Source organism: Akebia trifoliata, chromosome 8 (assembly GCF_017979445.1).
Source record: "Akebia trifoliata isolate Shusen 1 chromosome 8, ASM1797944v1, whole genome shotgun sequence".
In the NCBI taxonomy this organism is placed as follows: Eukaryota; Viridiplantae; Streptophyta; class Magnoliopsida; order Ranunculales; family Lardizabalaceae; genus Akebia; species Akebia trifoliata.
This window is the reverse complement of record NC_141382.1, coordinates 36,890,760-36,916,575: the sequence shown is the minus strand read 5'-3', so window position 1 is coordinate 36,916,575 and position 25,816 is coordinate 36,890,760. Positions and strand designations below refer to the sequence as shown.

Here is a 25,816-nt window from a genome sequence, read left to right as displayed (position 1 = left end):
GGTGCTGCTAGGCATACCCATTTGGGTTTTCATGCTAAAGTGCTTTTTGTATTATATTTTATTTATTAAAAGCACTTTTCAAATTCGAAATACTTTTCTACCAATACCTGAAATGCTTCCAACCTCCACGGGAAACTTTTAGAAATGAAAAATTATATTATTATAAGATGTAAATGCTCTTAATTATATTATTTACTCCCCAAGATGCTATTAATTAATCAGTAAAACAACTAAAATCTATTAAAATATCTATGGTTAAATCTTGGCTCAGTTCCTGACGATCCCGAGTTGACTACTAGACAAGTCCACAAATTAACTTGGTTGGAGTAAGTGTTTCAAGGGACACCAGGCCAATTCATGGCGGAGAAGGCCATAATGGTGGTGTCCCAGTGGTTATCCACTCTCGAGGAGTAGATTTGATTGAAATTAGGGGCTATTGTCAAATACAGGAGGGCGAGGGGGCATGGGGATTAAAATCCTGCACAAGATTTAATATAATTAACAGTAATATATTCTTCACGGTAGATTGAGGTGAAAGAAAGTAAGATTGGAAAAAAATCACTCGTCACCTTAATCACTTTCATCACTATACGACACTAGACCACCAAGAGCACTGTTATCAATCTTAGGGGACTTATCAATGTCATCAGCGGATGCTTTTATCTCTTCTGAAGCTTTCTCTGAACTTGCTTCATCTGTCTTAGCTTTCTTTTCTTGTCGCTTGACTTTTATAATCAAACCTCCTAATCTGCGAGCCGGTGGGTTCTTCCTCACTAGTGGCTTTGCTACCACCTATTATATTCAAGCAAAATAACTTATTTATACAACTTGTGTTTTAACCATACATCAGGATATTATATTAATGGCAGAGAAACATATAATTTAAGGGATTGCTCATAAGATTGACAGAAATTTAACCCAATTGGACTATCAATGCCTACCGATGATATATTAAATTATTTACGACAAAAAGAAAAGAGGATGACAAATCCAGAAATAACTCTAGAACAGATGTTTAAGATAATAGAATTGGGTTGGTTTCTGTGGTTGAGGATCTCATGAAAAATCCACCTAATGCTGGTCGGTCGCCCGTCCCATGGTTTTTTTTTTTTTTTTTTTTGTTGGATAGATAAATGATTTCATTGTACTAAAGAGAATTATGAGACAAGAACATACTCAAGTGGAACTTGAGATGACCAACCACAAAGCAGCCCAAGAGCCTTCCCAAAGAGGACAATCAAAAGAAACTTAGGCATATCCTCATAGCATCAAGAATCCCACCAAAATATGATCTCAAAAAAGAAAAAAAATATACAGAAATGACTCACATTTACGTATTTTGCTTGGACATGCAATGATCCTACAGCAGAGGACTAGATCAGCAATGGTCAAAATCTTATTAAGAGCACTGTTCAAACAAAAAAAGGAACTTTAGATGGAATCTCTGATCCTCAAATAAAGAAGCCTGGGAAAACATTTCCAATTGAGTCAGATGGCATGGATGTAGAGATTGACCAAGATTCCAAGAATTGAGTCCATTTTCCAATGATTCAAGCTTATTATAGGCCAAGAATTCCCATCCCTGATTCCCCAGTCATACTTCGAACATATTGATTTTTTTTAAGTAGATAAAGAATATAAGAAAGGAAACCAAAGTCTCCAAAGAGAACTGTCACACCACGTGTCTTCTCAGAATCTCATCCTATTTCCCTTGTCCCCCCTAAAATCAAATGCCTCCTTCGAAATCATCACTACTCTTTAGGTTACTTCTCCAAACACTGCACCCTTTACAACGCTTTTGTCTGACCACTTTCCCACCCCATTTGATCACATCCAAATTTTTTGACAAAGATGTTCTTCCACAAAATGAATCTTTCCACACAATACCTCCGCAGCTATTTTCCCAACAATGTTTCATCCATAATCTTATTCTCCTAACTCCAAGCCCTCTGAATGTTTTGAGGCCACAAACATTTTCCACATTGAACGAGTGATACTTGGGGGTTCCTTCTTATTGTTGCAAAGAAATCTCTCGATTTTCATACTAATGGTATTTTAAAACTTTCATGGGATTAAAAATAGTGACATCTTATACATTGGTATGCTGGACAAGCACATTTAATGAGGGTCAGAGATGGAACCAGCTATAGCTTAGTTGGAGTCTATGGGTGATGATACCAAAGACTTGGGTTTATTTCCCACCATCACCAAGTTACTGATCTCATTAAAAACAAGATTACCAATAATAAAAAATGAGGGTTAACCAACTTTGGATAGATACTTCTCCATAAAGTCAACATTCTCTCAATTCTCAATGTTTTCAAGCACATTGTTCCAATATGATTTTACTACTACAATCACCGCCTATGGTTCAACATGTACGGCTTCATTTAGGAACCCATTGCATCCTGTGGAAGTGCTGCTATAGAAGCACATTCGTTGGATGCGCTAGAAAACTGCAATTGCAAAAAATTTAATTGAGTGTTTAGGAGTGCTTTATTGGAAACGATATCATTGGACATTTTGGTAATTATAATAAAAGTTTAGGTTTTTTGGTCATTGCCTTGATATCTAAGAAACATTTTGGAGGGTATTTTAGGCACTAACTAAAAAACAGAGGAGAAAAACAAAAGCTTTGTCAACTAAAATACCTGTAACATTTTTCTGTCAACTTCACGCAAATGTTGGAAGCGGGTAGTTGGCACGGCAGCTTCAAATTTTTGCCATTTTTCAGCTTCTACATTTGGATGGAAGCACTGCTCAAGTTTTTTTTGCAAATGCCAATTTGAACCGCAAAAACGCTGTTGAGCTCCAAAAACAAAATAAGCGGCCTCCAAGCATTACTGTACTTTCCCATATTAATTGCTAATACAGAGACACTTTCGAAAAGATATATAAGGCGCCTCAGGTACCAAAGTTGATCGACAGAACCATTCACAACTTGACTTTGAAGCCCTCCTACGTGCCTCTATTGACCATTATTGAGATAATTCCCCCCAAATACCTCCACATCAGCAAGAACAGAAGTGGAGATATAGGGTCTCCTTTGGGGCTGCAACTTGGGTAAGCCAAACCCGAACCCGATGGGTTCAACCCAACCTTAGGTCAGGTTTGGGCAAAAAAACTTTTTAACAGAACGAAACTAGGTTGGGTTAGGGTGTAGACATCAGATTTCCCGATTTGCCCAAACCCGAACTAAATATAGTTATAATTTAAAAATATTTTTTAATATCTTTGTTTCTTTCTCATTCACAATTCCCATTTTTAACTTTAGTCAATCATCATCATCTTTTTTTTTAACATTTGCTTATAATTTCATGAATGAGAACCTTTTAGGAAAAATAATTATAAATTATATATTTTTTCCACATACCACTTATCTTTATACAAGTCATTATCATTACTAAATTGTCTAATACTAAAGTCCATTCGTGCCTACTACACGAACATCCTCTCTCAGGTTAAGGGGGTAAAAGCGAAAAAAATAAAGGTGGAGGGGTATTATTATAACAAAATTGACATCAAAGGGGTAAAAGATAAACAATAAAGGGGTAAAAAAGGAAACATAGTAAAGTTAGTGGAGGTGAGGAATAAATGAAATAAAGTGGGTCCCAAGAAACTATAGCTTGAAGGAAGGGGTATTATTAAAAAATATTGAGATTAAAGGGGTAAGAGATGAAAAATAATAAAGTGGATCAAAGGGGTAAAAGAAAAAATATAATAAAGTTAGAGAGGGCATCTTCTTTTGGGTTAAGGGGGTAAAAGTAAAAAAAAATAGAGTTGGAGGGATATTATTAAAAAATTAACATTGAAGGGATAAAAGATGAAAAAAATAAAGTGGATTAAAGGGGTAGAAAAGAAAATACAATAAAATCAGAGCAGGGGAAAAACAAAGAAAATAAAGTGGGTCCCATGAAACTATAGCTTGATGGGAGGTCTAACCCACAAAATTGTTAGAAAAAATTTTGAGATTAAAGGGGTAAGAGATGAAAAATAATAATGTGGATTAAAGGGGCGGTAGAAGAGAAAATATACTAAAATTAAAGGAGGTTAAGAATAAAAGAAATAAAGTGGGTCCCATAACACTATAGCTTAATGGGAGGTTTAACCCACAAAATTGTAGATGATAGGAGGTTTGTCCTAGTTGGATATGTCTCCAAAACCACTGTAGTTGATTGGACGTTTGTGTCACACAATTGTTCCAACTCAGTTGTGTTTTATTATATAGATTAATGAGGTATGAGCCAACCCAACTTGGGTTGGGCTTGGGTTAGGAGTTTCAGGCCCAAAGTCGGGTTGGCCGCGGGTATGGGTTGGTGTTTGTCAAGTGTGAGTTGGCTGCGAGTTGATCCCCAACCTAGCCCAACTTACCCAAGTTGCAGCCCTAGTCTCCTTGCCACAAATCCCTACCACTCCTACAAAAATCAGTTTGACTACCATTGAGAATGAGGCAGACATGAGACCACACACATTTCACGATCCGCTCTCTCCACAAGATGTCAAACCCCATCATGCCCATCATCTAATCCCTTAATTACCAGAATTTCCAGGTCGCTTTATGTTGGAAGCATGAGCATCCTCAAAAATTAGAAATTGAACAATTTTTTTATTGGAAGCGGAAGTGGCATACTAGGTAGAAGCTTCCTACCACTAGGTATTGTTGACAACCATTTACCCCAAAAGACCGATCTGATGGGGAAGTTGTAGCTATGAATATAAGAGGGTCATGGGTTAAACTGAGGCACGATACGTGAGCACCTGACACCTGGGAGCGGAGGCGGATAACACAACACTCAACACTCCCCCTCACCCATAAGGGTGGAAAATTCCTTCGAAGACTCAAACCCATGACCTATACGAACCTAATGCTTTGATACCATGTTAACAACCATTTACCTCAATCTGAGGGGAAAGGCACAAATATGAATATAAGAGGGTCAAGGATCAAATTGGGGCACGATATGGGGGCACGTGACACCCAGGAGTGGAAGCGTATAACACAACACTCAACAGGTGTAACCTAAAAACTCCAGCTCACATGATCGTAAGCCTTTTCCATCATCTCCTCCATAGAATCGCTTTTAATAACCTCACAACAAACATTTATAGTATTTCACAAATATGTTGTAAGAGTCTCGAACTTTCTCTCCATCCATACCTCTCGGATTGTCTTCCAAGAAAAATCTAGAGTCTCTTGATTACTCAAAGGAGTTAACCCACACTTTGTATAACTAACACGAATGCAGGGGTTACTCCCAGTTAAGTGGACCACAACTTGAGAATTCATAGCTAAATACTAACCTGACTTAGACTATTTTAGTGTAGGGAATGGGTCCCGTAGTGGATATTGCCTAAGAAACCAGTAGCCAAAAACCAACCTGATTCGTGACTAAACAAACTCATTCTTAATTTAATTCTTTGGCAATCCAAAAATTCTTGTCTTTCCTCGTTTGAACCTCACCGTTCACTTTAAGGCTGCCATCCTAAGGTGCTGCTAAATGGAAGGATCTTATCAACGTCCATGAATGATAAATCATAGATCGAACTGCCGAATCGGAAAAATTGGGTGCTATCATATACCTTTGTATCGGCTAAGTTCACGAGCTGGAGATAAGCGGACTCGAACCGCTGACATCCGCCACAGGGTAAACCACCGCCTCTCAGGCCTCCCCGACTGATTCTACCATAGAGGCCAACGATAGACAATAACTCCCATATCATAGATCTTTTTCTTTAAATTCATATACGATGGGACCTAATGGTGGAGCTGGAAGTGAACCAAGGGACATTAGTTTTCATAATTTAGACTAAATTCTGGCTTCCTCCTCTCTTTTTTCCATAGAAGGACAAAGGTTGCAAATCCAAAGATGCAAAAAAGAACCACTGTAATGAAGTAAATAAACAACATCAAAACCTACCAAGGGCTCTCTTGTTTCCTTCCTTTGAAAATGTGTGTGCAGGCACATGTGTACAAGATATACAATCTCATCCATACAAGGTGAGTGGCAACTGACCTCAACTTTAGGTACAGAGGTTGTTTCCTTGAGTTCATGTACAATGGAAGAATGGGCTGCCACTGCTGCCTGAAAGTAAACCCACAAAAGTAGATATCTGAGATGAACATTGAAAATTTTACACTAATGAAAAGTCAACTACTCAATTGATTCTGAACATGAGCACAGAACTTGATGTAAGTTAATAAAGACCAAGTGAATCTGAAGGATTTTCAATATTTTGAAAGTAAATTTATATAAAAAAAATTATTAGGTTACTTGGAAACTCCGGAGCTGTTGGGCTTCTTCATCTTCTAGTTGTCGCTCATATTCCTTCCTGGACTACATAAAAAAAATTAAATTTTGAAAAAGAAAACACACATGCGCATGGGATGAGCAACCGAAGATTGCCTATCCACAAATATACAAAGAGCAATGAAATGGATTGTAAGTATGGTGTTAAATGCAAAGAGAAATGATTGTGTTAGCGGTCTAAAATCACAATCCTAGTTTGTTTGTGCTGGCCTACCCAGTTAATAGATATATATAAAACCCATGCTCACCATCTCCAGTTTGTCCAAAAACTCTGTCTCATCTTCATCCAAGGCTTTTGGTGGTCCTGCAAAGTTGAACAAAGTAAAGCATAATTATTTTAGGATAAACTGTAAGTACTCATTGAATAACATCAGTACATCAACCTCTCAATAACTAATGATTAGGCAGTTTTTCTGAACATCCAAGTTCTTCAGAATCTTGGCCTGCTATTTACATGCCTTGAGCCTTAAAATAAACCCTAATAAGCAAACCCAATAAGATCGAATCATCACTAGAAGTGATGAAATAATGGGGAAATAACATGGATAAAAGCAATCCCCCTGCAGAAGAGAATCATTAGGATACCGAAGCCACAATTACACCAGAACAAACATTTCCAGGGAGAGGATTCTATTATGTTAACATGCCACAATGTTAAGTACCCAGCACAAAATAAGACACTTACCAGTAATCTTGACAAACTATCAAAGTGTGATTATGCTAAAGAACTCAAATATATATATATATGGAAATGTTCAGCATCAAACATTTTGGCAAAACATTTTTCAAAACATGGGTTAGAAGTTTTGGAATGGGCTGATTTTTGGTGAGGATGATCTCTACGGTGAGGAGATCATCATCACCAAAAATCAGCCCATTCCAAAACTTCTAACCCCATCAAAAATGGTTTACAAAAAATGGACAGTCCACGATTTTTCAACTTGTAAACATGGGGCTAGAAGTTTTGGAATGGGCTGATTTTTGGTGATGGAGATCATCCTCACCAAAAATCAGCCCATTCCAAAACTTCTAACCCATATAGGACAAAAATGGTTGGCTAAAATGTTGGCCAAAATGTTTGGTGCTGAATGGGACCCATATATATATATATATACATATTGCCAGTTAACATTTAAGACACTCACTATGCTTGAACCGTTCATTGAATTCTGCATCCTTCTTGTCCTTGTTCTCCCTTAAAATCTGAAAGAATAAAATAACTATCAAAACAAGTAAAATATTAGTATTTCCTTCCAGTTTCATCGGATTAACACCAAATCAATTTGAGGAAGACTCCATTGTCCTCATTAGGAAGACAAAAATAAATCATAACATTTACAAGAGGCTCAAAATATAACCAAAACTTCTCTATCACCTAACCCATCTATAATCCGGTACTTTTTTCTATAGCAATAATCCAGTACTCACTTATATCAATCAGGTCATGAGAAAAACACCAAATCAATTTGGACTAGACTGTGTGAGTCATGTGTTTGACTTTTTCTCAATAACAACATGCATGGTGATACTAATCTGCACAGAGATTGTAGTAGATAAAACTGAAATATAGGTCTAGACTCTAGACAAACAGAAACACAATAAATCGAAGGAAAACTTTCTTTGATACCATCTAATGATAGCAGTTTTTGTTATAATGTCCCCTTTTTATAATCCTAATGAAAGGAGGATCTTTAAGGTTAGCAAAAGTGCAGTATTTGAATTTGAGGCACTTAAGAGAGGAGGACCCAAAATCCATAATGATTTGTTTCCCAAGGTAGAAAGGATATTAAAAATAAATAAATAAACCTAATTGTGAACATGTAGAGCACTAAAAAGAATTCCTTCATTGTGATCAATGTATTCAAAGACTTTTAAGGCTCATCCCAAGGTGAGGATCGCAAAAGATGCCTTGACCCTTTACACAGACTATTTTTTCTCAAAGGCTGACACCTTTATATAGAGAAGAGTTAAAAAAGCTTATGGCTTTGATGTTGGACAACCTATATTTTTCGATTCTAAGTTCGTTCTACTTTAGGAAGGGTCATAGAAAGGCTAATTAGGTAGTGATGAAGAAAGAAAAATTATAGAAAGTGGTTTCACTAAAAGGTCTCAGACCCAAAAGATTTTATTGACCATTGTAAAAGGTTTTAGTAGGCCAATTGGGTATGTAAAATGCAAAGTTTTACAATTACGATATTCTGCAATAGAGTGTTGTAGTTAGCTTTAGGGGTTCGGGTTAGGAATTGATATGAAATAGAAAATGAAGAAAAGAATAGATGACGAGGAAAAACAGATGAACAAAAAGAAAATAAAAAAGATAGAAAAATTACACATTAAAGGTTTTTGGCATCACACCAAGATAGCCTCACACCATATCCAATCACAAGAGAAATCATAATTTGTTGGAGATATTTTAGAGAGTGAAAGTCAAATATAACAGTTTTACCAGGCTCGCCATACTCAAACACTAAAGTAGCGTGGGTCTTTCACTCGCTACATATAGTGATTGAACAACATTAGATAAATATATATATAATATGAAATCTAAACTTCAGCTTTTTTTTAACAGCTAAAACGGTCAAAATTTTGAATTTATTTTTAATTAGTCAAAACTCCTTTATTAAAAGAGAAAAGCATGGTCTAGATGACCATACCAAAGAAATGTACAAGACACAACAAGACAAGAAAAAAATAAGAAACAAAAGGCTCGAATACATAGGAATCCAACGCTCAATCCCACTTTCCTACAAAATCTTTAAAGAAAACCCCTTTGATTCCTTGAAACTTTGCTTAGAGAAATAAAGAATCCAAAATGGAAAAGATGATTCTTTCACCGAATTTTCTCTCCCTTCAAGGTTCCTAAGATTCCTCTCTTTCCAAATCCCCCAGCAAATAGCAAAGGGAGTAATGCTTTGAGAAATCCATTCCAATAACTAGCCAACATTCCACCAAACTGCGAAACAAACTCGACGAGCACAAAGTAACACCATGGAGGCTCAAGAAATAGGACCAAATTTCTCCAGCCATTGCACAATGTAAAAGAATATGATTCACCAACTCCCCATCTACCTTACATAAACTACAAAAGTTTGTTGAGATGATACCTCTCTCAATTACATTGTCTAGCGTCATGATTTTTCCTAAAGAAGTCACCCAAATGAAGAAAGCTAATCTAGGGAGCACCTTAGGACGCCAAACCTCCACCTCTAAATACCTACACGCTTGCACCCCAACAATGGCACAATAAAAGGGTTTTCGAAAACACCCCATTTCTACTAGGGTCCCAGATATTACCAATATGAATAGCCACCGACTCAATAGCCAAAACCATGCTATCTGCAGAATTCACCTCCCAGTCATTAAAATCTCATCTCAAGTTGGAATCCCAGACCACGCCATGATCAGAGTGCGTCATGAAAGAGGAGATAGCAGCCCTTCTTTGATGGCATTTCAAACATACCCAAAAACTACTCTTTGAGGGGGCACATACCACACTGACAATCCTCCCAAAACCTCACCCTTAAACCATTCCCAATTTTGACCCTCACCTCATCCCTACATAGGGGACGAATCTTTTGATGCCCTCCAAACCCCACATCCAAAAAACAACCAAGCTAAGTTGTCATCGCAACTAAATGGCCCTTCCACAAACTTGGCAACAATGACTGATCTCCAAAGACTCCCAAATCTCTACAATCACTAGCCCAAGAGGGCACTGTTTATGTACTTTAAATTTTGAACACCAAGGCCACCATCCTTCTTGGGTGACATATGAGCTTCCAACTCACCAAGTGAAACTTCCAACTTCCATTTATATCATGCCAAAGGAAGTCCTTGAATAACTTGATCAACCTCAACTCCACATCTATATAGAGAATAAGGGGAGAAAATAAAGTAGAATGCTACCCAAAGCGCTCTTCACTAACGTCACCTTCCCACCTTTGAAAAGGTACCGAGCTTTCCAAGAGCGATCTCTCTTGCCAACCCTTTCCAGCACAAGATCCCAATAGCTTTTCTAGAGTACAACAATCTAATTTGAAGACCAAGGTAGGATGAGGGAGAGTGTTCCATTTGGCAACCCATCAACATCCCAAGCACCTCGATGTTCTCCACCTCGCCAACGGCAATTACCTTACTTTTCCTATGGTTCAAAAGGATAGAAAAAGCCTCAAAACAAATAAGGCTCCCACTAAGAAAATGAATTTGGTGAAGTGTAGCATCCAAGAAAACCAACATGTCATCCACAAATTGAAAGTGAGAACTCACTGGGCCACGAGGACCCACAACAAAACTAGAAATATCCATATTCATCACTTCCTTGCTCACCTTCCTTATACAACAATAATGAAGAAAAAAGAGACTATGGATTCCTTTACCTTAAAATTTTCAAGCTCCTGAACAAACCAGCCAAAGACCCGTTGACAAGAACCGAAACGAAGTAGAAGAAACACATTTCATTACCAAATTTATCCATTTTTGCCTAAACCACCTCAATTAAAAAATGGTTATTTTTATACAACTCCCCTTTTTTTATAAAAATAAAGATTTACCTTGATTTTTTACATAATCTATTTGTCTACCGTTAATTTATTTTTTTCTTTTACAAGATGGATTCTCAAGATGCTTATCACATCAATCTCCTAAGACATACTTACACGTATGGTGGATCCAACAAAGTTGATTAATTTTCTACACTACTCTCGATCAACAGACTTAATTCTCCACTCAATCTTCTCAATTCATCACTCAATCACATCAATTCTTCACTCAATCTTTTCGTTCAACCAAATTAATTTTTCATTCAGTCACCTCAAGATTAATTTTCTATACTACTTCTCGATTCACCGCTCAATCACTTCAATTCTTCACTCAACCTAAATCTAATACAAAAATCCTAATAATGTAATTTTACCATAGCAAATGAAATCCTCATCTTATTGACATGGCTATATATCAATTTCGATGCGGTGCAAGAGAATGAGCAAAACACAAGAGTTATTAGTCACAAGTTTGAAATTTCTTCCACAAATACAAGAAACTCACCCTGATCGAACTAAAATTTCTTTAATGAACCATTGGCCGCAAATTCAACTACTTACATAAACGAAGGAGCAAAGATCGTAAAAATGACCATACAAGTTCTTTTATTGCTAACAACTATATAAAATGGGGGAAGAAAAAATACTTGAATGATAAGAAATGAATATGTATGAAAAATATATATTCAAGTACAAGAATTGTTTATTCTTGAGTAAGAAAGCTTCGAGTCAAACAAAATCCTGAGCAAGAGGGACTTGCCCATGAGTAAGAAAAGCTTTGAATCAAACAAATAAAAAAAATGACCAGATAGTGTTGATAGATACAAAATGAATGCCTAAATGCAATTAGAATATTATCATCATCGTCAATTGAAAATCCTTGCAAAAGGATTTAATAATTCTTAAAAATTAGTAACTTTTAGCAATTATTGTATTTTATAGTATTTGACTATTTCATAGGGCTAATTTGATGTAACTTCAAGTAATTAGAAGGGGAATATGAAATTATTATCTTTGGTAAAAGAAAAATAATATAAATATAAAATATTATAAGTAGAGAAATAAGTGTTCAATCTCTTGAAGTTAAGACCAAATCTTCAATTAACTAAAGTAACTTTTGCCACTTTTTGACAAAAGATGCTATTTTCTTTAGCTAGCGTTGTTGGGGATGCTTTTAGTATTTGAGTATAGCAAACCTGTTGGAGCTATTATATTTGACTTTCACACTCTAAAACATCTCTCACAAAGACTATGGCAAGTCTGTTGGAGATGCTCTAAATTGTGAACGGCTATAATTTTCACAAGATTTTTACTGATTCTCTATTTAAACAAATACATGTTCAAGTGGTTTACAGCTTTTTCCTTGAGGCATAAGCCTCAAGGCCTTTGGCGTTTAAAAATATGACTGATCATATTCATATAGACCTCATTGTCAGCAAAATTGTAGTAAATGAAGATGAAGCACTTAAGAATGGGCCTAGACATCTTCTACAAGGTAGAAAGGATAAGAAAATTCCCTCATTGTGAAAATAAAAACCACTATAAATCCCCTTGGAACTCACACTAATGCATTCTTTTAACTAGAGATTTCATAGCATAACCTGGTAGGGTGCCTTACACATTTAGATCAAAATATAAGTACCCATTATGATACCAATCACCTGTTTCGATCGAAAGATAACGGAGATGAAACATAAATTAACCGCAATGAAAATTTATTACCAAAAAAAAAAAAATCCAAGAATCATGGAAAATTTAAATATAATTTGACAGATAAGCTAAAACTTCTAAAATTATAAATTCAAATTGAGCCTTTACGTTACTTTAGAAACCAACATCGCATTACTCATTAAAAAAAAACATCACATCTCTAACTCTATATTTACAATAAAATTAAGCTAAGATTTAAAAATAAATAAATAATAGAAATTAAAGTAAAATAAAACCTCAAAAAGCGGTTTATCTCTCTGAGCGGTGCCATCATCGACTCGCTCTCCCCTATTTCTCTTGGCCTCATCCAACTGCAATCCAAAAAAATTAAATTTATAAAAGAAAAAACTTTTAGGGTTCAAATTTCTAGATTTAGGGTTAGGGGTTGTGGGTTTTTGAGATCAAACCTGTTCTTCTGAGATGAAATTCATCAACCTAACAGGGGGAAGAGACTCTTCCGCCATCTCTATTTCCCTTCTCGTTTTACTCGAAATTTAATATTCTATAGAACAAGAGATGTGTTTGGTTTTCGTTCTATTGGAATTTGGAAATCTAACTCGCTCGCGCTGTTTCCTTCGGACTTCGGACTTGTCTGTCATAAGACTTAAGACTTTAAAGACTTATTAAGAGAGAGAATTTAGAGAGGAAGGTTACTTAAAGGAGCACTGAGTACCTTCCAAAAACAAAAAAAAAATTTTACTTAAAAGGAGTTATGGTGATGGTTTAAAAGAATAATGCTGAAGTGATCTCAATTAAATTAATTGCATGGGAACATAGATGTTTTCCTCGAGATACGAATGATAAGGCATCTATGGTTCCTATCCACTTTCAAGTCAAGAAGTGTGATATGAGGTCCAAGATTTAGGTCAATCCAACACGACTCGGCTTAAAAACTCTCTCGAAAATCGAGATGACTCGGGCATCTCATCCCCGATACACGAGATAACCAGCTGAGATGGCCAATGTGAATCGTCTACCACCAGAACTTTATTTGATAATTTGAATGGGGACCTACTAGTTGCACATCATCTAGTACTGATTGCACTCCTAGCCACCTAAGAAAAAAAAAAGGCTCATTTCATCCCCAATACATGAGATAACCGGCTGAGATGGCCAATGTGAATCGTCTACCACATTGACTCATCCGAGATCTAAGAGAACTTTATTTGATAATTTGAATAGGGACCTACTAGTTGCACATCATCTAGTACTAATTGCACTCCTAGCCACCTAAGAAAAAAAAAAAAAAAAAGGCTCATTTCAACTTTTTTTTTCTTTTTCTTTTTCTTTTTCAAAATTTCATCTTATCCTTACTTTCTACTATTTGAAAGAAATTTTACTCCAATACCGAAGATAAAGAACTCATCGTAAACAAGAGTTCTTGCAACTTTTACAAGCAAGCCTACCACTACCTAGAACTCCCCCCTCATAGGATCATGAAAATTTAAAAATTGAATCCAAAGTAGCTTTTATTCCATGGTTCCTCTTTATTTTTCAAGGAGAAGAAAAGCAATGCAATTTTTTTTTATTTTTGGAATGCAATGGTGAAAATGGAGTTTACATGATTTTTTCAAAGTGATGGAGTGCAACGGGTACTAGGTGATTTGCAGCTAGTTGGTCCCTTTAAATGAGTAGGACGATATTTGCACCACCTTTCTTTTTCTCTTCTCATGTAATTTACTACTTTATCCCACCTAAAAATTGTATCCTAGGCAGAGCAAGCAATGATTCGAAATATTCCTGATGTCCAAACTGATCCAATTAAAAAAAAAAAAAAAAAAAACATGAAAATTTTCAAATAGGATTGAAATCTTAGATTTGAAATAATTTCGCATTGAACTCAAATGTATCCCAATCCACTCTGAAAAAAATCGATCAGAAAATATGTTTAATATTCTTAATTTCATATAAATACATATAGATAAAACGTTTTAGTCTTTTTAGTTTTCTCTCTATATTTGTAGTTAGAAAGTAAATTTTTTTAAAATTTTATATTTTTTAATTTTTTTTAACATTGATAATTTGAAAATAAGGCATGTGTTCGAATCAATTTGGTTTTGAATTAAGGATGATATGAAATGGATTGTATTTGGTTCACATATTCATTAATCCAATCGGATCAGATATATGTTTAAAAATTTCGGATCAGTATTGGAGTAGTACTAATCCGATATCGAACCGATCCATCGCTAGCCTTAATCCTAAGGCGGATTTACAGTGGGGGAAAGGGAGACACTTGCCCCCACACATTTTTTTAACAATTATAAGGATTAATTATCTATTGTGACATATAAAAACAACATATAAAAAAATCGTCTCTATTATCCCTACAAAAAATTTTAATTATTTTTAAGCGTTAGCTGCCCCCACATAGACAACATCTTAGCTCTACCCTTACACTATCTCATATTGAACGTGATTCAGTCTTCTTCCTCTCTCTCTCTCTCTCACACACACACCTTATTATTTGCATCTATGAAAGTTTCAACTAGAGTTTTGACAAGGATTTGGTGGTACAAAAAGTAAAACTCTTAAATCTACCTAAAAGTATTCAATAAGTTTCTATAGTGTCCTAATCGACAAGTTCCCACTGAGTCTATTCTGGTTGATTCGATAGATGCTTGTGGAGTCGCTATGAAAGTTTTTAGTACCTTCCTATAAGACAAAAAATTGGTTTATCAAACAAAAACAGTCTTTTTTTTTAAGTGGGTGTAGCAAATAACCTTTTAAGTGGGTGAGATGAGTGAAAGGTGGGTGTAAACAGTCCAACCCTTTGAAAAAATATTGTCGGAATTTTTAGTCAACTAGGTTTAGTATTTATATATATAAATTATTTAATAATAATATATAATTTTAAGGGTATATTACAATTTAGTGTGTTGAATATGACGAAATTCCAATTCCACCTCACAGATTGTTTTAATCCACGGAACATGAAGAAAGAGATTGCAAGTATTTCAAAGTGAGATCGTTGACATTTATTTGAAAATTGACAATCTCACTAAAAAGTAACTCGCTACGAGATTGTCAATTTTATAAGTAGTGAGATTGTCACTTTTCAAATAAACATTAACGATCCCACTATCGTTATATCAACAAGATCATCACTTTGAAATACCTATGATCTTGCTTTTCATGTGTTTGATAATTAAGATAAACAATAATCCGAAATTGAATTTCATCAAAAGTAGAGCACGCTTTTGGACATTTCTTTGATTTTAATCTATATTAAAAAAAAAAAAAATTGTGATTGAACCCTTGTTATCAATATCCCATTCAATTTACAAGCAATTTCTCATTTAATTTGCAAAAAGTTCACAATTTTTTTTGTTTGTTTTTTTAATGAAAGTATTATTTTCTGAATTATTGGATTATTCTGAATAATTCACATATTTTAAGTTAAAAAATAATACAACAAGTTTTTTTATACAAATTTTATGTCTTTTACAAATTTTTATACAACTCGATCGAAAAATAATGATACTGTAACTTGTAAAATGTAAACTTATAAGTTATAATATGTAACATAAGTTCGATTTTAAAGTGGCCATGCTTCAAAATTTTGGAGGAATCTACTTTTTTAAGTGACAAATGTCCCTTTCATCTTAAAAAAAAATAATGACATGTCCTTCTACATTTATTTGAGATACCACTTTAATTTTTCAAATTAATGATTTATCTCTTAACTTTAGGTTTTTTTTTAAATCAATGGAACAATAACCTCACTGCCCTCATTTTCATCACCCATCACCATCATTGATTTCCAGATTTTTGAAATGAGATGGACTATCACGTACATAGCATATGCTGCATATTTTCTGTTTATCGATTTTTTTACCGAATTTTAAACAGGATTTTTGCAATCCAAAATCGAATAAAACTCAAATTTTTGCCATATTCCGAATTACTAACAAGGGATTGAACATTCACTTATCCACACTCAATTACGATATTAAAAATATTTAAAATAAATACATATTAGAAACCGTATTTTAAAAAACCATGCTCCGAGTTGTGTTCTCAAACAGATGACAACCTACTTAATCTCAGTCTTTGTAGAAAGACTCATAAGAAATGACTTAAATGCTCTCGTCATCAACCTCTTTCCAAAAACTCATTTTTCTAACTAAAAATCAATTGTTTTCCATTTCTCAAAAAAAAAAAAATCATACCTAGTTCTTGAGACTTGAAGATTGAAGGAGAAAGAATCATGAAGTTGAACACAAGGGTAATAAAAACATACACTAGAGTTTGAAGATGATGGGTTTTAGTGAGAAAAATCAAAGAAATTTTAGGTAGAGGAAGAAACCGAGGGTAATTATGCCATTTTCAGTAGTCTCTCATAGAAGACCTTGATCAATAAGTTCAAAAACACACAGAGCCCACCTCAAATGTTGTTCATCAAAACCAGGAGGGATATGTACATCTAAATTACCCAATGTTTCAAGTATTCTCAACTTGGAGAGTCTTTGGTAGACTAACCCTTGTAAGGGAAGATTACTAGTAAGATTGACAAGTATTGGCTGCCTCATTGCTTTCTCTCCATGTTATGCTCATGCTCAGGAGACGAGACGAGACGAGATTCGAAGTAACTTCACTTATAATCCTAACTGATAGGATAACCACAATTGGATCTAATTTTATTCTCGAACTGTTTGATCTAATATAAAATACTTAATGATCAATAATCTTTAACACCTTCCCTCAAACTTATCGATGTGAATTTGTTAAAATATAAAACCTTAATCATAAGTCTTAAGTACTTTCGTTTTTTGCCATTGAAGAATGTGATCGATAAACACTTGTGTATTGCAATGTGTGTTGTTGTTGAAGATGACATCTTGCTGATCTTATAGTTTGAAACAAATCAAATCAACTCAAATCAGATGGGACCACCTTGAGAAGAGACAACGTGATCAATGGTTTATATTGGATCTTGAACAAACTCAACGTTGCATCCATCGGCCATTACCTCTCTTTTGGGCGTTAGATGGTCTCAATGTGATTTTATCTTGGACTTAGTCATTAACTTAATTTGGACTTTAAAGAGTTTTACTACGTAGAAAACAAAAGAAATCCTAATCGGATTTAATATTAATTTCCAATTATTTGATCTAAAAAAAATCTTAAAATATAATTTGATATATAACAGTACACCATGTTACATTCCTCTCTATCTAATGATACTCTAAAAAGTCTCAAACCTTGATGCCATCCCATACTCCTACATTACTTACACTAGTCCTTCACAAACACCACCCTTCCCAATAGGAGCCTTTTCTTGTCTTGCTCTCCTCCACTCTTTGTTAGAGATTATCTTTGCCAGGAACACTAGTAACAACATCCTAACTTTGAGAGACTCAAGAGAGTGGGGATTTGATAAAATCCAATGTAAGAGTTTATGTATCCACAACCAATTAATCCTACACCTTATCATTAAAGTAAAATTTTCAATTATTGATAATAATAAAAAAAAAGTAAATTTTCCAAATAATCATCAATATTATCATAAACTACAGGACTCCTCTTTGAGGGTAAAAGTAGAAAAAAAAAAAAAAATTAGACAAAAAGAAAGAGAAAAAAAAAATTAAAAGGGAGTGAAGAGGAAAGACAAAAACTGCAGTGTGGGTTCGATAGGATATTTGTCCAACCATAAAACTATAACTGAGTTGAGAAGACATTTATCTTATCTCAAAACACAAAACTGTAGCAACTCAATTATATTTTATAATATGAGTCGTGATTTTTTTACTCGAAAATTTTCACTTGATGAGTACATGGTAACATGGTAAAGGTATAGGAACCATAGACCTTTTCTTCGGGATACATAATGAAAACGATTATGTGCCCTTGCCATGTCCATCGAGTGAAAATTTTCGAATCAAACAATCATTAGCGTTATAATATAGATATCCTAGGATTTTTAAAAGTAAATGAGCGAACTTATTGTGAGAATGGATGGTTAAAACAGAAGCAAGAAGATAAATAATGAAATTAAAGTTGTCCTTGAAAAATTAGTAGGGATCCTAGATATCAACCCTTCTTTATGTTGGGGATAAAAGAGGTGGACTCACCTTTGTATTTTATCATATAATAAAAGTGCTATGATAGCTATGTCAACACTTGTAATGGTTTTGATATTTAAGATAATGCCTGTAATTATTTGGAAAAATTCGCATGATTAAAACTTTATTAACTATGTAAAATCAGATTTTGTAACCGAAAATCTACTAATCCACTTTGTAACAAGAAAATTATAATAATTTAATATCTATATCTATATATGAGGGCGGTTCAAGGGACATATGTAAAAACAATGATTTTTCAAAATATGGGTTAAAGATTTTGGATTGAGATGATTTTTTGCAAGGATGGTCACTATGAGAAGATCATTCTCACAAAAAATCAGCTCAATCTAAAACTTCTAAATCCATCAAAAGTGATTTACAAATTATTGACAAAAAATCGACGGTCCACATTTTAAATCACTTTTAATGGGGTTAGAAGTTTCAGATTAGACTGATTTTTTTTTTCAGATGATCTTCCCATCATAGAGATCATTCTCACAAAAAATCAGCTCAATCCGAAACTTCTAACCCATATTTTTGAAAATCCATTAATGTTACATTATTTTTACATATGTCCCTTGATCCTGACCTTTTATATATATATATATATTAGAAGGTGGCATGTGCAAATGCACATGTACAAGAAGGGCTTATTTGTAATTTAAAACATCAATTACAAGTATTTTTAAGACCACAGTAAAAGAATATAAAAAACAAAGAGAATATTTTTGTAATTTTGAAAATTAACCATCATGATTATATTAATTTTAAATGTAAACGAGGCAATTGTGAGATCCAAATTTTGGTGTCTCGATCCACTTGTGCGGCATTTTCTGTCATTAATTAACAGTAAAAGAAAAGAAAATATATAAAATTTTAAATGATTTGAGTCATCAAATGGGTCAACTCAGAATCCCGGGTTTTAAAACCATGGCTTCATCATACATATATATACATATATGGGGAAATGTTCGGCACCCTACGCTTTACCCTACTTGTTTTGTCCTACGTGGGTTAGAAGTTTTGGAATGGGCTGATTTTTGGTGAGGATGATCTCTACAGTTAGAAGAACCTCCTCACCAAAAATCAACCCATCCAAAATTTCTAACCCCATGTTTACAATTTGAAAAATTGTGGACCATCTATTTTTTGTAAACCATTTTTTATGGGATTAGAAGTTTTGGAATGGACTGATTTTTGGTGACAGATCATCCTCACAAAAAATCAGCCCATTCCAAAACTTCTAACCCATGTAAGACAAAACACGTAGGGTAAAGCGTAGGGTAGGGTAAAGTATGGGTGCCGAACGGGAGCCATATATATAACCCCAACATCCAACAAGTGACATTCAGGATTCATGAGCATGCCTGCAACTTTTTGGGTAAAAAGGGTAAAAGTTTCCACTAAACTTGATGAAGAATATTAATGTCAACCAAATTAATTATAAAAATCACATAAACAAAAGAAAAATCATACATTTTGATCCACCTTATTAATTCTAAAGATTGTATGTCCCATTTTTCTTTTTGTCTCTATAATTGGCCAAAAACACTTTTCTATTAACTTATTTGCAACCCCACCAACCATGAAGATCAATCAAGTTAAGAGAATAAACCAACAAACCAACCAAATATAATTTAAACTAACCAAACCTCACCTATAGAAATAATGGAAGAAATAGTCATCTTTAACAGCAAGAATAGTTGCTCTGAGCTTTCTTTGATCCTTCATCTCCATCGTTGACTAAACTTACCCTGTTGAGAGACAATTCAGCCTTGTAGGAATCAGAATTCAAGACTTTCCTGCTCACATTGTTGTAGATCTCTCGGACAACCATCTCAAAAGCTGTTCTGACATTCGTTGAGTCCAAGGCTGAGGTTTCCATGAAGAATAACCCTTCTGCTTCGGCTAAGTTTTTGCCTTCCTCTACACTCACATCCCTGATGTTCTCCAAATCACTTTTGTTCCCTATGAGTATCCTTGCTACGGTTGTATCCGAGTGAGCTGCACCAAGTCAAAACTTTGAATTCTCATGACTCAAAAAAAAAAAAAAAAACATGATTTAAAGTAAATATACAACACTACAACCCACAAATATTAGTACAGAAAATGGGAGGAAGAAAACATATAAATACATTATTCCTGATTAGGTTATTCTTGCTGGAATCCATACTAGGTTTTTACACTTATCCAGCTATGTATAAAGTAGAAGCCGCACTGTTCACCTAAATGTACTCAAACTCAAGCTAGTTATAAAGTAGAAAGACTACTGGAACTACAAGAAATGTGAAGTCCCAACCATCTTTCTATAATTATTTAGGACAATCGGAATAGGAACTACCAAAGACAACTTAGAAATATTTTAATTTGGTCAAAACTAACGAGAGACACCTACTTGACTCCATTGGGAAACCAAGGACTCGAACTTGTACAAACAAGATTCAAATAGGAAACTTAAACTAGTTGGAAACTACTAAAAATATATGTACTCCCTATTACTTCTTTGTTGGGTTTTCACTATTTTGTTACTTTTGTAGATGACTATAGTAGATTTACATGGGTGTACTTAATGAAAACAAAAGATGATGTCTATTCCATATTCCAAGATTTTCATGAGATAGTTCTAACTCAATTTGGAGTAAAAATCAAAATCCTTAGCTCAGATAAGTGAGAAGAGTACTTCTATGGAGGCTTGAAACTATTTTGTGCTACTCAAGGGATAGGGCAACAAACTTCATGTGTTTCCACACCCCCAACAAAATGATACTGCTGAAAAGAAAAATCTTCATTTGTTGGAATTAGGATGAGCTTTGTCGATTGGGGTGAACATTTCTAAGTATTTCTGGTCTAAAACAGTTCTCACTGCATGGTACATTATCAATCGTACTCCCTCTAGTGTCTTGATGATGCAAGACGGTAAGGGAAGAAGGGAAAAATAAAGGGGTTAGGGAATTTGGCTTAGGATTAAGTTAAGGATTGGGGTAAGATGGGAGGAAATAAGTTTAGGGAAATCTGATTGGGGATTGGGTTCAGGATTTGGGCTTGTATAGGGTAAACCCAAAAGTAAAATAATGTTTTTTGCAATTACAACATTTTCAGTAGGATAGATGAAAAGGGTTAAAAGTTAAGGTTTATAAGGTAAGGGTTAAGGAAATATGAAAAGAATTAAGGGTTGAGGTTTGTGGGTTTCAAGAATTCAAGAAAGTTAAAGAGAAATAATAAAAAGAAAAATAAATATTAAAAAAAAAAAAAAGGATAGAAAGATAGAACCTTGGAATCACACCAAGGGTTTTCTTAGAATCAAGTCAAGACTGGTGCAAAACTCACTTCACTCCATGAAAGAAACTCATTATTTATTCATCAAAATCTCCGTTTTTTTATAAAAAATAAATAAATCCCTAATACAATCTATATAAAGAAAATAAATCTAAGAGTCTTAATCAAACTAAAACACCAAATAAATAACCTAATTTTCGTAACTTTCTCTCTCCTAATTTTTCAATCCAAATAAACTTAAATAAAAGACAAATTAAAATTATTAAACCGCCCCTAAATATTATACTACAATTATGGGCCAATAAAACATGAAAATAAGCCCAAAAAATATCAAATTAAAGTCCTAAAACAAAAAACTAAATAAATACTAATCTAACATAATCTCAAACGATAAATTTAGACCCAAATAAGTGAAAACCTAAATAATTACAAATTTTCCATCGGAACTCTTGACCGTTGACTTCATTTGCGTTCCGCATTACTTGAACGTCCAACCCTCTCTTTTGTTCATTTCTCCTGATCGTCCTTTATTTTCTGTGATTCCACGAGTCTTTGGGTGTATTTGTTTTGCTCATATCTTCAGCCCTGTTCGCACTAAACTTGACCCTAAGGCTCTGTTTGTTACACGGTATGAACTGTCCGACCCTAGGGTCGGATTCGCTATCTCACACTTTTAGTGCTTGTCTCACCGTTTTTAAAGTATTTGTTAAAATTAAAGATCCTACATGGGGTTAGCGTAACATTAAAACAGGAGAAAGTGGAATCCCACTAAACACACATGATTCCACTTTCCCATTCTCTACCATATTACTCTCAATTGAGAAATACTTTGCCTACTAACATAGTAAGATTTCAAATCTTACTAAGGGTTGTGGGGTCAACATGGACTTCCAAATTGGCAATCCAACAAAACAGCCTTGGATTTCTGGATTATTTTTTGGGTATTGAGGTAGCTCAATCCAAGACAGATATTTTTATCTCACAGCACAAGTATGTGCTAGATCTGCTCCAAAAGGTTAGCAAACTTGGAGCTAAACCAGTTGACACTCCAATTGAGCCAATTTACCGATTAAGTGAAAATGATGGTGAAGCTCTTGAAGATATCAGTCGTTATCAATGTTTGGTTGGTAAACTCATCTACCTATCTCTCTTGCGACTGGGCATTGCCTATGCAGTAAGTGTTGTTAGCCAATTCATGTATGCCCCTTATACCACATCTTGATCTTCCCCTACACATCCTTCGATATATGAAAAGATGTCTGAGGAAGTTTTACTATAATGTTCACATGGTCACATGCGTGTGGAAGCATGAACAAATGCTGATTGGACAGGTTTTATTACTGGTCGTTGTTCGACTTCTGGGTATTACACTATGGTGGGTGGTAATTTAATAACTTGGTGCAGTAAGAAACGGTCTGTAATTGCTCGCTCAAGTGCCAAAGCTAAGTTCAAAGCCACGACTCTTGGCATATGTGAGTTACTGTGGTTATGACTATTACTTCATGAGCTAGGTTGTTCACCTAATCTACCTTTTTAGTTGTATAGTGATAACAAGACTGCCATTAACATAGCTCATATTCAATATGATTGCACCAAGCACATTGAGGTTGACTGACATTTCATCAAGGAGAAAATAACTTCCGGTAACATCAACACCATCTTTCTTCCTACATCACACCAGTTAGCCAATGTCCTCACTAAAGCCTTGGGGTCATGCCAAATTTGATAATCTCATAAGTAAGCTGAGCATGTGTGATATTTTTGCACTAGCTTGAGGAGGAGTGTTATCAGATATAGTTCTTTTTATTTATGTTTATGTGATGTCATTTTTTGTCATTTCCTATTTATCATGTAACTTATATAAATAGGAATGAAGAAAGAATAAATATAAATTTTCTTTGGAATTTCTTGTTCTCTTCTCTCTCTTTATCTTCTCTGAACCCTAGATCACCTTCTACACAATAGTCTTCTCCATTTTATGTATTAAAGAATATCATCAATAAAACAACACATTCCACAACCATCCAATGAAATTATGTTCCATCTAGATATTTTGCTATGAAATGCAATGTGTGTCCTACTACCCAAAAATAAATGGATCACGGAACAAATCCCAACGAATCCCCAAGAAACATTAGAAGTGTCATTTATCTTCAAGAAAATAGTCAAATCTAAATAAAATTTTTCTGGTAAAACACATTACAATTTTTTTATAGGTTAAAAAAAATATTGTTTAAAGAGATAAAGGAAAATGAGGTCAAAATGAAAAACAAATCACAAAATAAAACCATTAAAATTGAAAAATGGGGAAATTTTTTTATCACGGTCTTGGCACAAAGAAGGTGGTCCAAGCAAGCCATATCATCAAAATCCAAAACAACTCGGCATATGCCACAAATATTTGATGGGATGAAACATATCCCAATGTTATATTAAATTGAACTCAACAGCAACAGAAAACCAACGTTTCAAGAGAAGTATTGAAATAAAACAAAATAAAACCTCATTGGATCGTCTTTTCTGAATCAAACGAAAAAAATTTAAGTATCTTTCTAGCATAAAAATAAAATAAAAGATACCACAAAAATGACAACCCAACACAACAATATAAAATGTATAACAATCAAATTGGATAAAGTACAAATTACTTTTTACAACAAGAACTCTAAACAACCCTATAGGTTGAGATCTAGAAGCACTAAGCATCATGCTAATCACCAAAATCTATCAACCAAAGCTATGAAATAATGCATTTAATTTTCCAACCAAATCAAATCTCCAACAAAAGTCACAAAATGACAACATGGAGTTTCATTAATTCTAGAAGAAATATAAATTAGGGTTTAGGAATATATATTGAAGATCTACTACCCCTTAGCATCATTGAAATCACCAAATCAAATCCCAAAATCTATCATCCAAACATTAAAAACATTACAATCAAATCTACAAAAAAAAAATCACAAAATGAAATGGGGTTTCTTCAATTCTAGAAAAAATACAAATTAGAATCAGAATTAGGGTCTAGGCATATTGAAGATCTACCATCCCTTAACATCACCTAAATCACCGAATCAAATCCCAAAATCTATGATCCAAAGTCAAATCCCAAAATCTATCATCCAAACATAAAAAACATCGCAATCAAATCTCCAACAAAAATGACAACATGAGGTTTGTTAAATTCTAGAAGAGATACAATTTAAGGTTAGGGTTTAGGAATATTGAAGATCCACTAAAGCAAACCTTAACATCACCTAAATCAACAAATCAAATCTGAAAATCAATCATCCAAAAACTACAAAACAGAACAATCAAATCTCCAAGGAAAATCACGAAATGACAACAAGTGGTTTCTTGAATTCTAGTCTAGCATTAAAATAGAAATTAGGGTAAGGGTTTATTAAAGATTGAAGTAAAAAAAAAAAAAAAACTTACTATTAAGCTCATCGAGCCATCGACCGACACTATCAAAGGTGGTACGACGGCTGATGTCGTAGACAATTAGGGCACCAACAGCACCTCTGTAATAAGCAGAAGTAACGGCACGGAAGCGTTCTTGGCCTGCTGTGTCCCAAATCTGAGCTTTAACTTCCTTTCCATCGATTTCCATGCTTTGGGTCTGAAATTCTACACCAATTGTGGCCTTGGAATGTAAATTGAACTCGTTTCTTGCGTATCTTGAAAGAAGATTTGATTTTCCAACAGCTGAGTCTCCTATAATCACCACCTTGAAGAGGTACTCTTCTCCTTCTTCTTCTTCGTCCATTTTTTCCCCTTTTGTCTGTTAAAGAGTTGCTTCTAGATTTCTCTCTTAGATTTAGTAGAAAACAGAGAAACAGACAGAGAAAAGAGAAGAAAAAAAAAGTTTATCTAAAGTAGGAGTAAAGAAGGGAGGTTGGCTGGCAGACACATA

At 34.4% G+C, this 25,816-nt stretch overlaps 2 protein-coding genes across 3 annotated transcripts; both read right to left on the bottom strand.

Moving 5' to 3' along the window:
* Window positions 1-321: 321 nt before the first annotated feature.
* Window positions 322-13,198, bottom strand: LOC147396651 (NEFA-interacting nuclear protein). Of its 2 annotated transcripts, none has more exons than XM_086451669.1 (7): window positions 12,964-13,193; window positions 12,793-12,867; window positions 7,454-7,511; window positions 6,557-6,612; window positions 6,273-6,335; window positions 6,015-6,083; window positions 322-792 (listed from the first exon to the last, which is right to left on the bottom strand). In XM_086451669.1, exons 1-7 carry the CDS (start codon window positions 13,018-13,020, stop codon window positions 571-573), a joined length of 600 nt encoding a protein of 199 aa, XP_086307795.1. In that variant the 5' UTR covers window positions 13,021-13,193; the 3' UTR covers window positions 322-570. The 2 variants fall into 2 exon arrangements, with proteins under 2 accessions (XP_086307795.1, XP_086307796.1); XM_086451670.1 differs by lacking the exon at window positions 322-792 and adding an exon at window positions 2,656-5,883 and having other exon boundaries at window positions 12,964-13,198.
* A 6,839-nt stretch (window positions 13,199-20,037) lies between these two features.
* On the bottom strand, window positions 20,038-25,812 carry LOC147396650 (ras-related protein RABA5c-like). Its single transcript, XM_086451668.1, has 2 exons — window positions 25,339-25,812; window positions 20,038-20,628 (listed from the first exon to the last, which is right to left on the bottom strand). Exons 1-2 carry the CDS (start codon window positions 25,667-25,669, stop codon window positions 20,312-20,314), a joined length of 648 nt encoding a protein of 215 aa, XP_086307794.1. The 5' UTR covers window positions 25,670-25,812; the 3' UTR covers window positions 20,038-20,311.
* Between the last annotated feature and the right edge of the window lie 4 nt (window positions 25,813-25,816).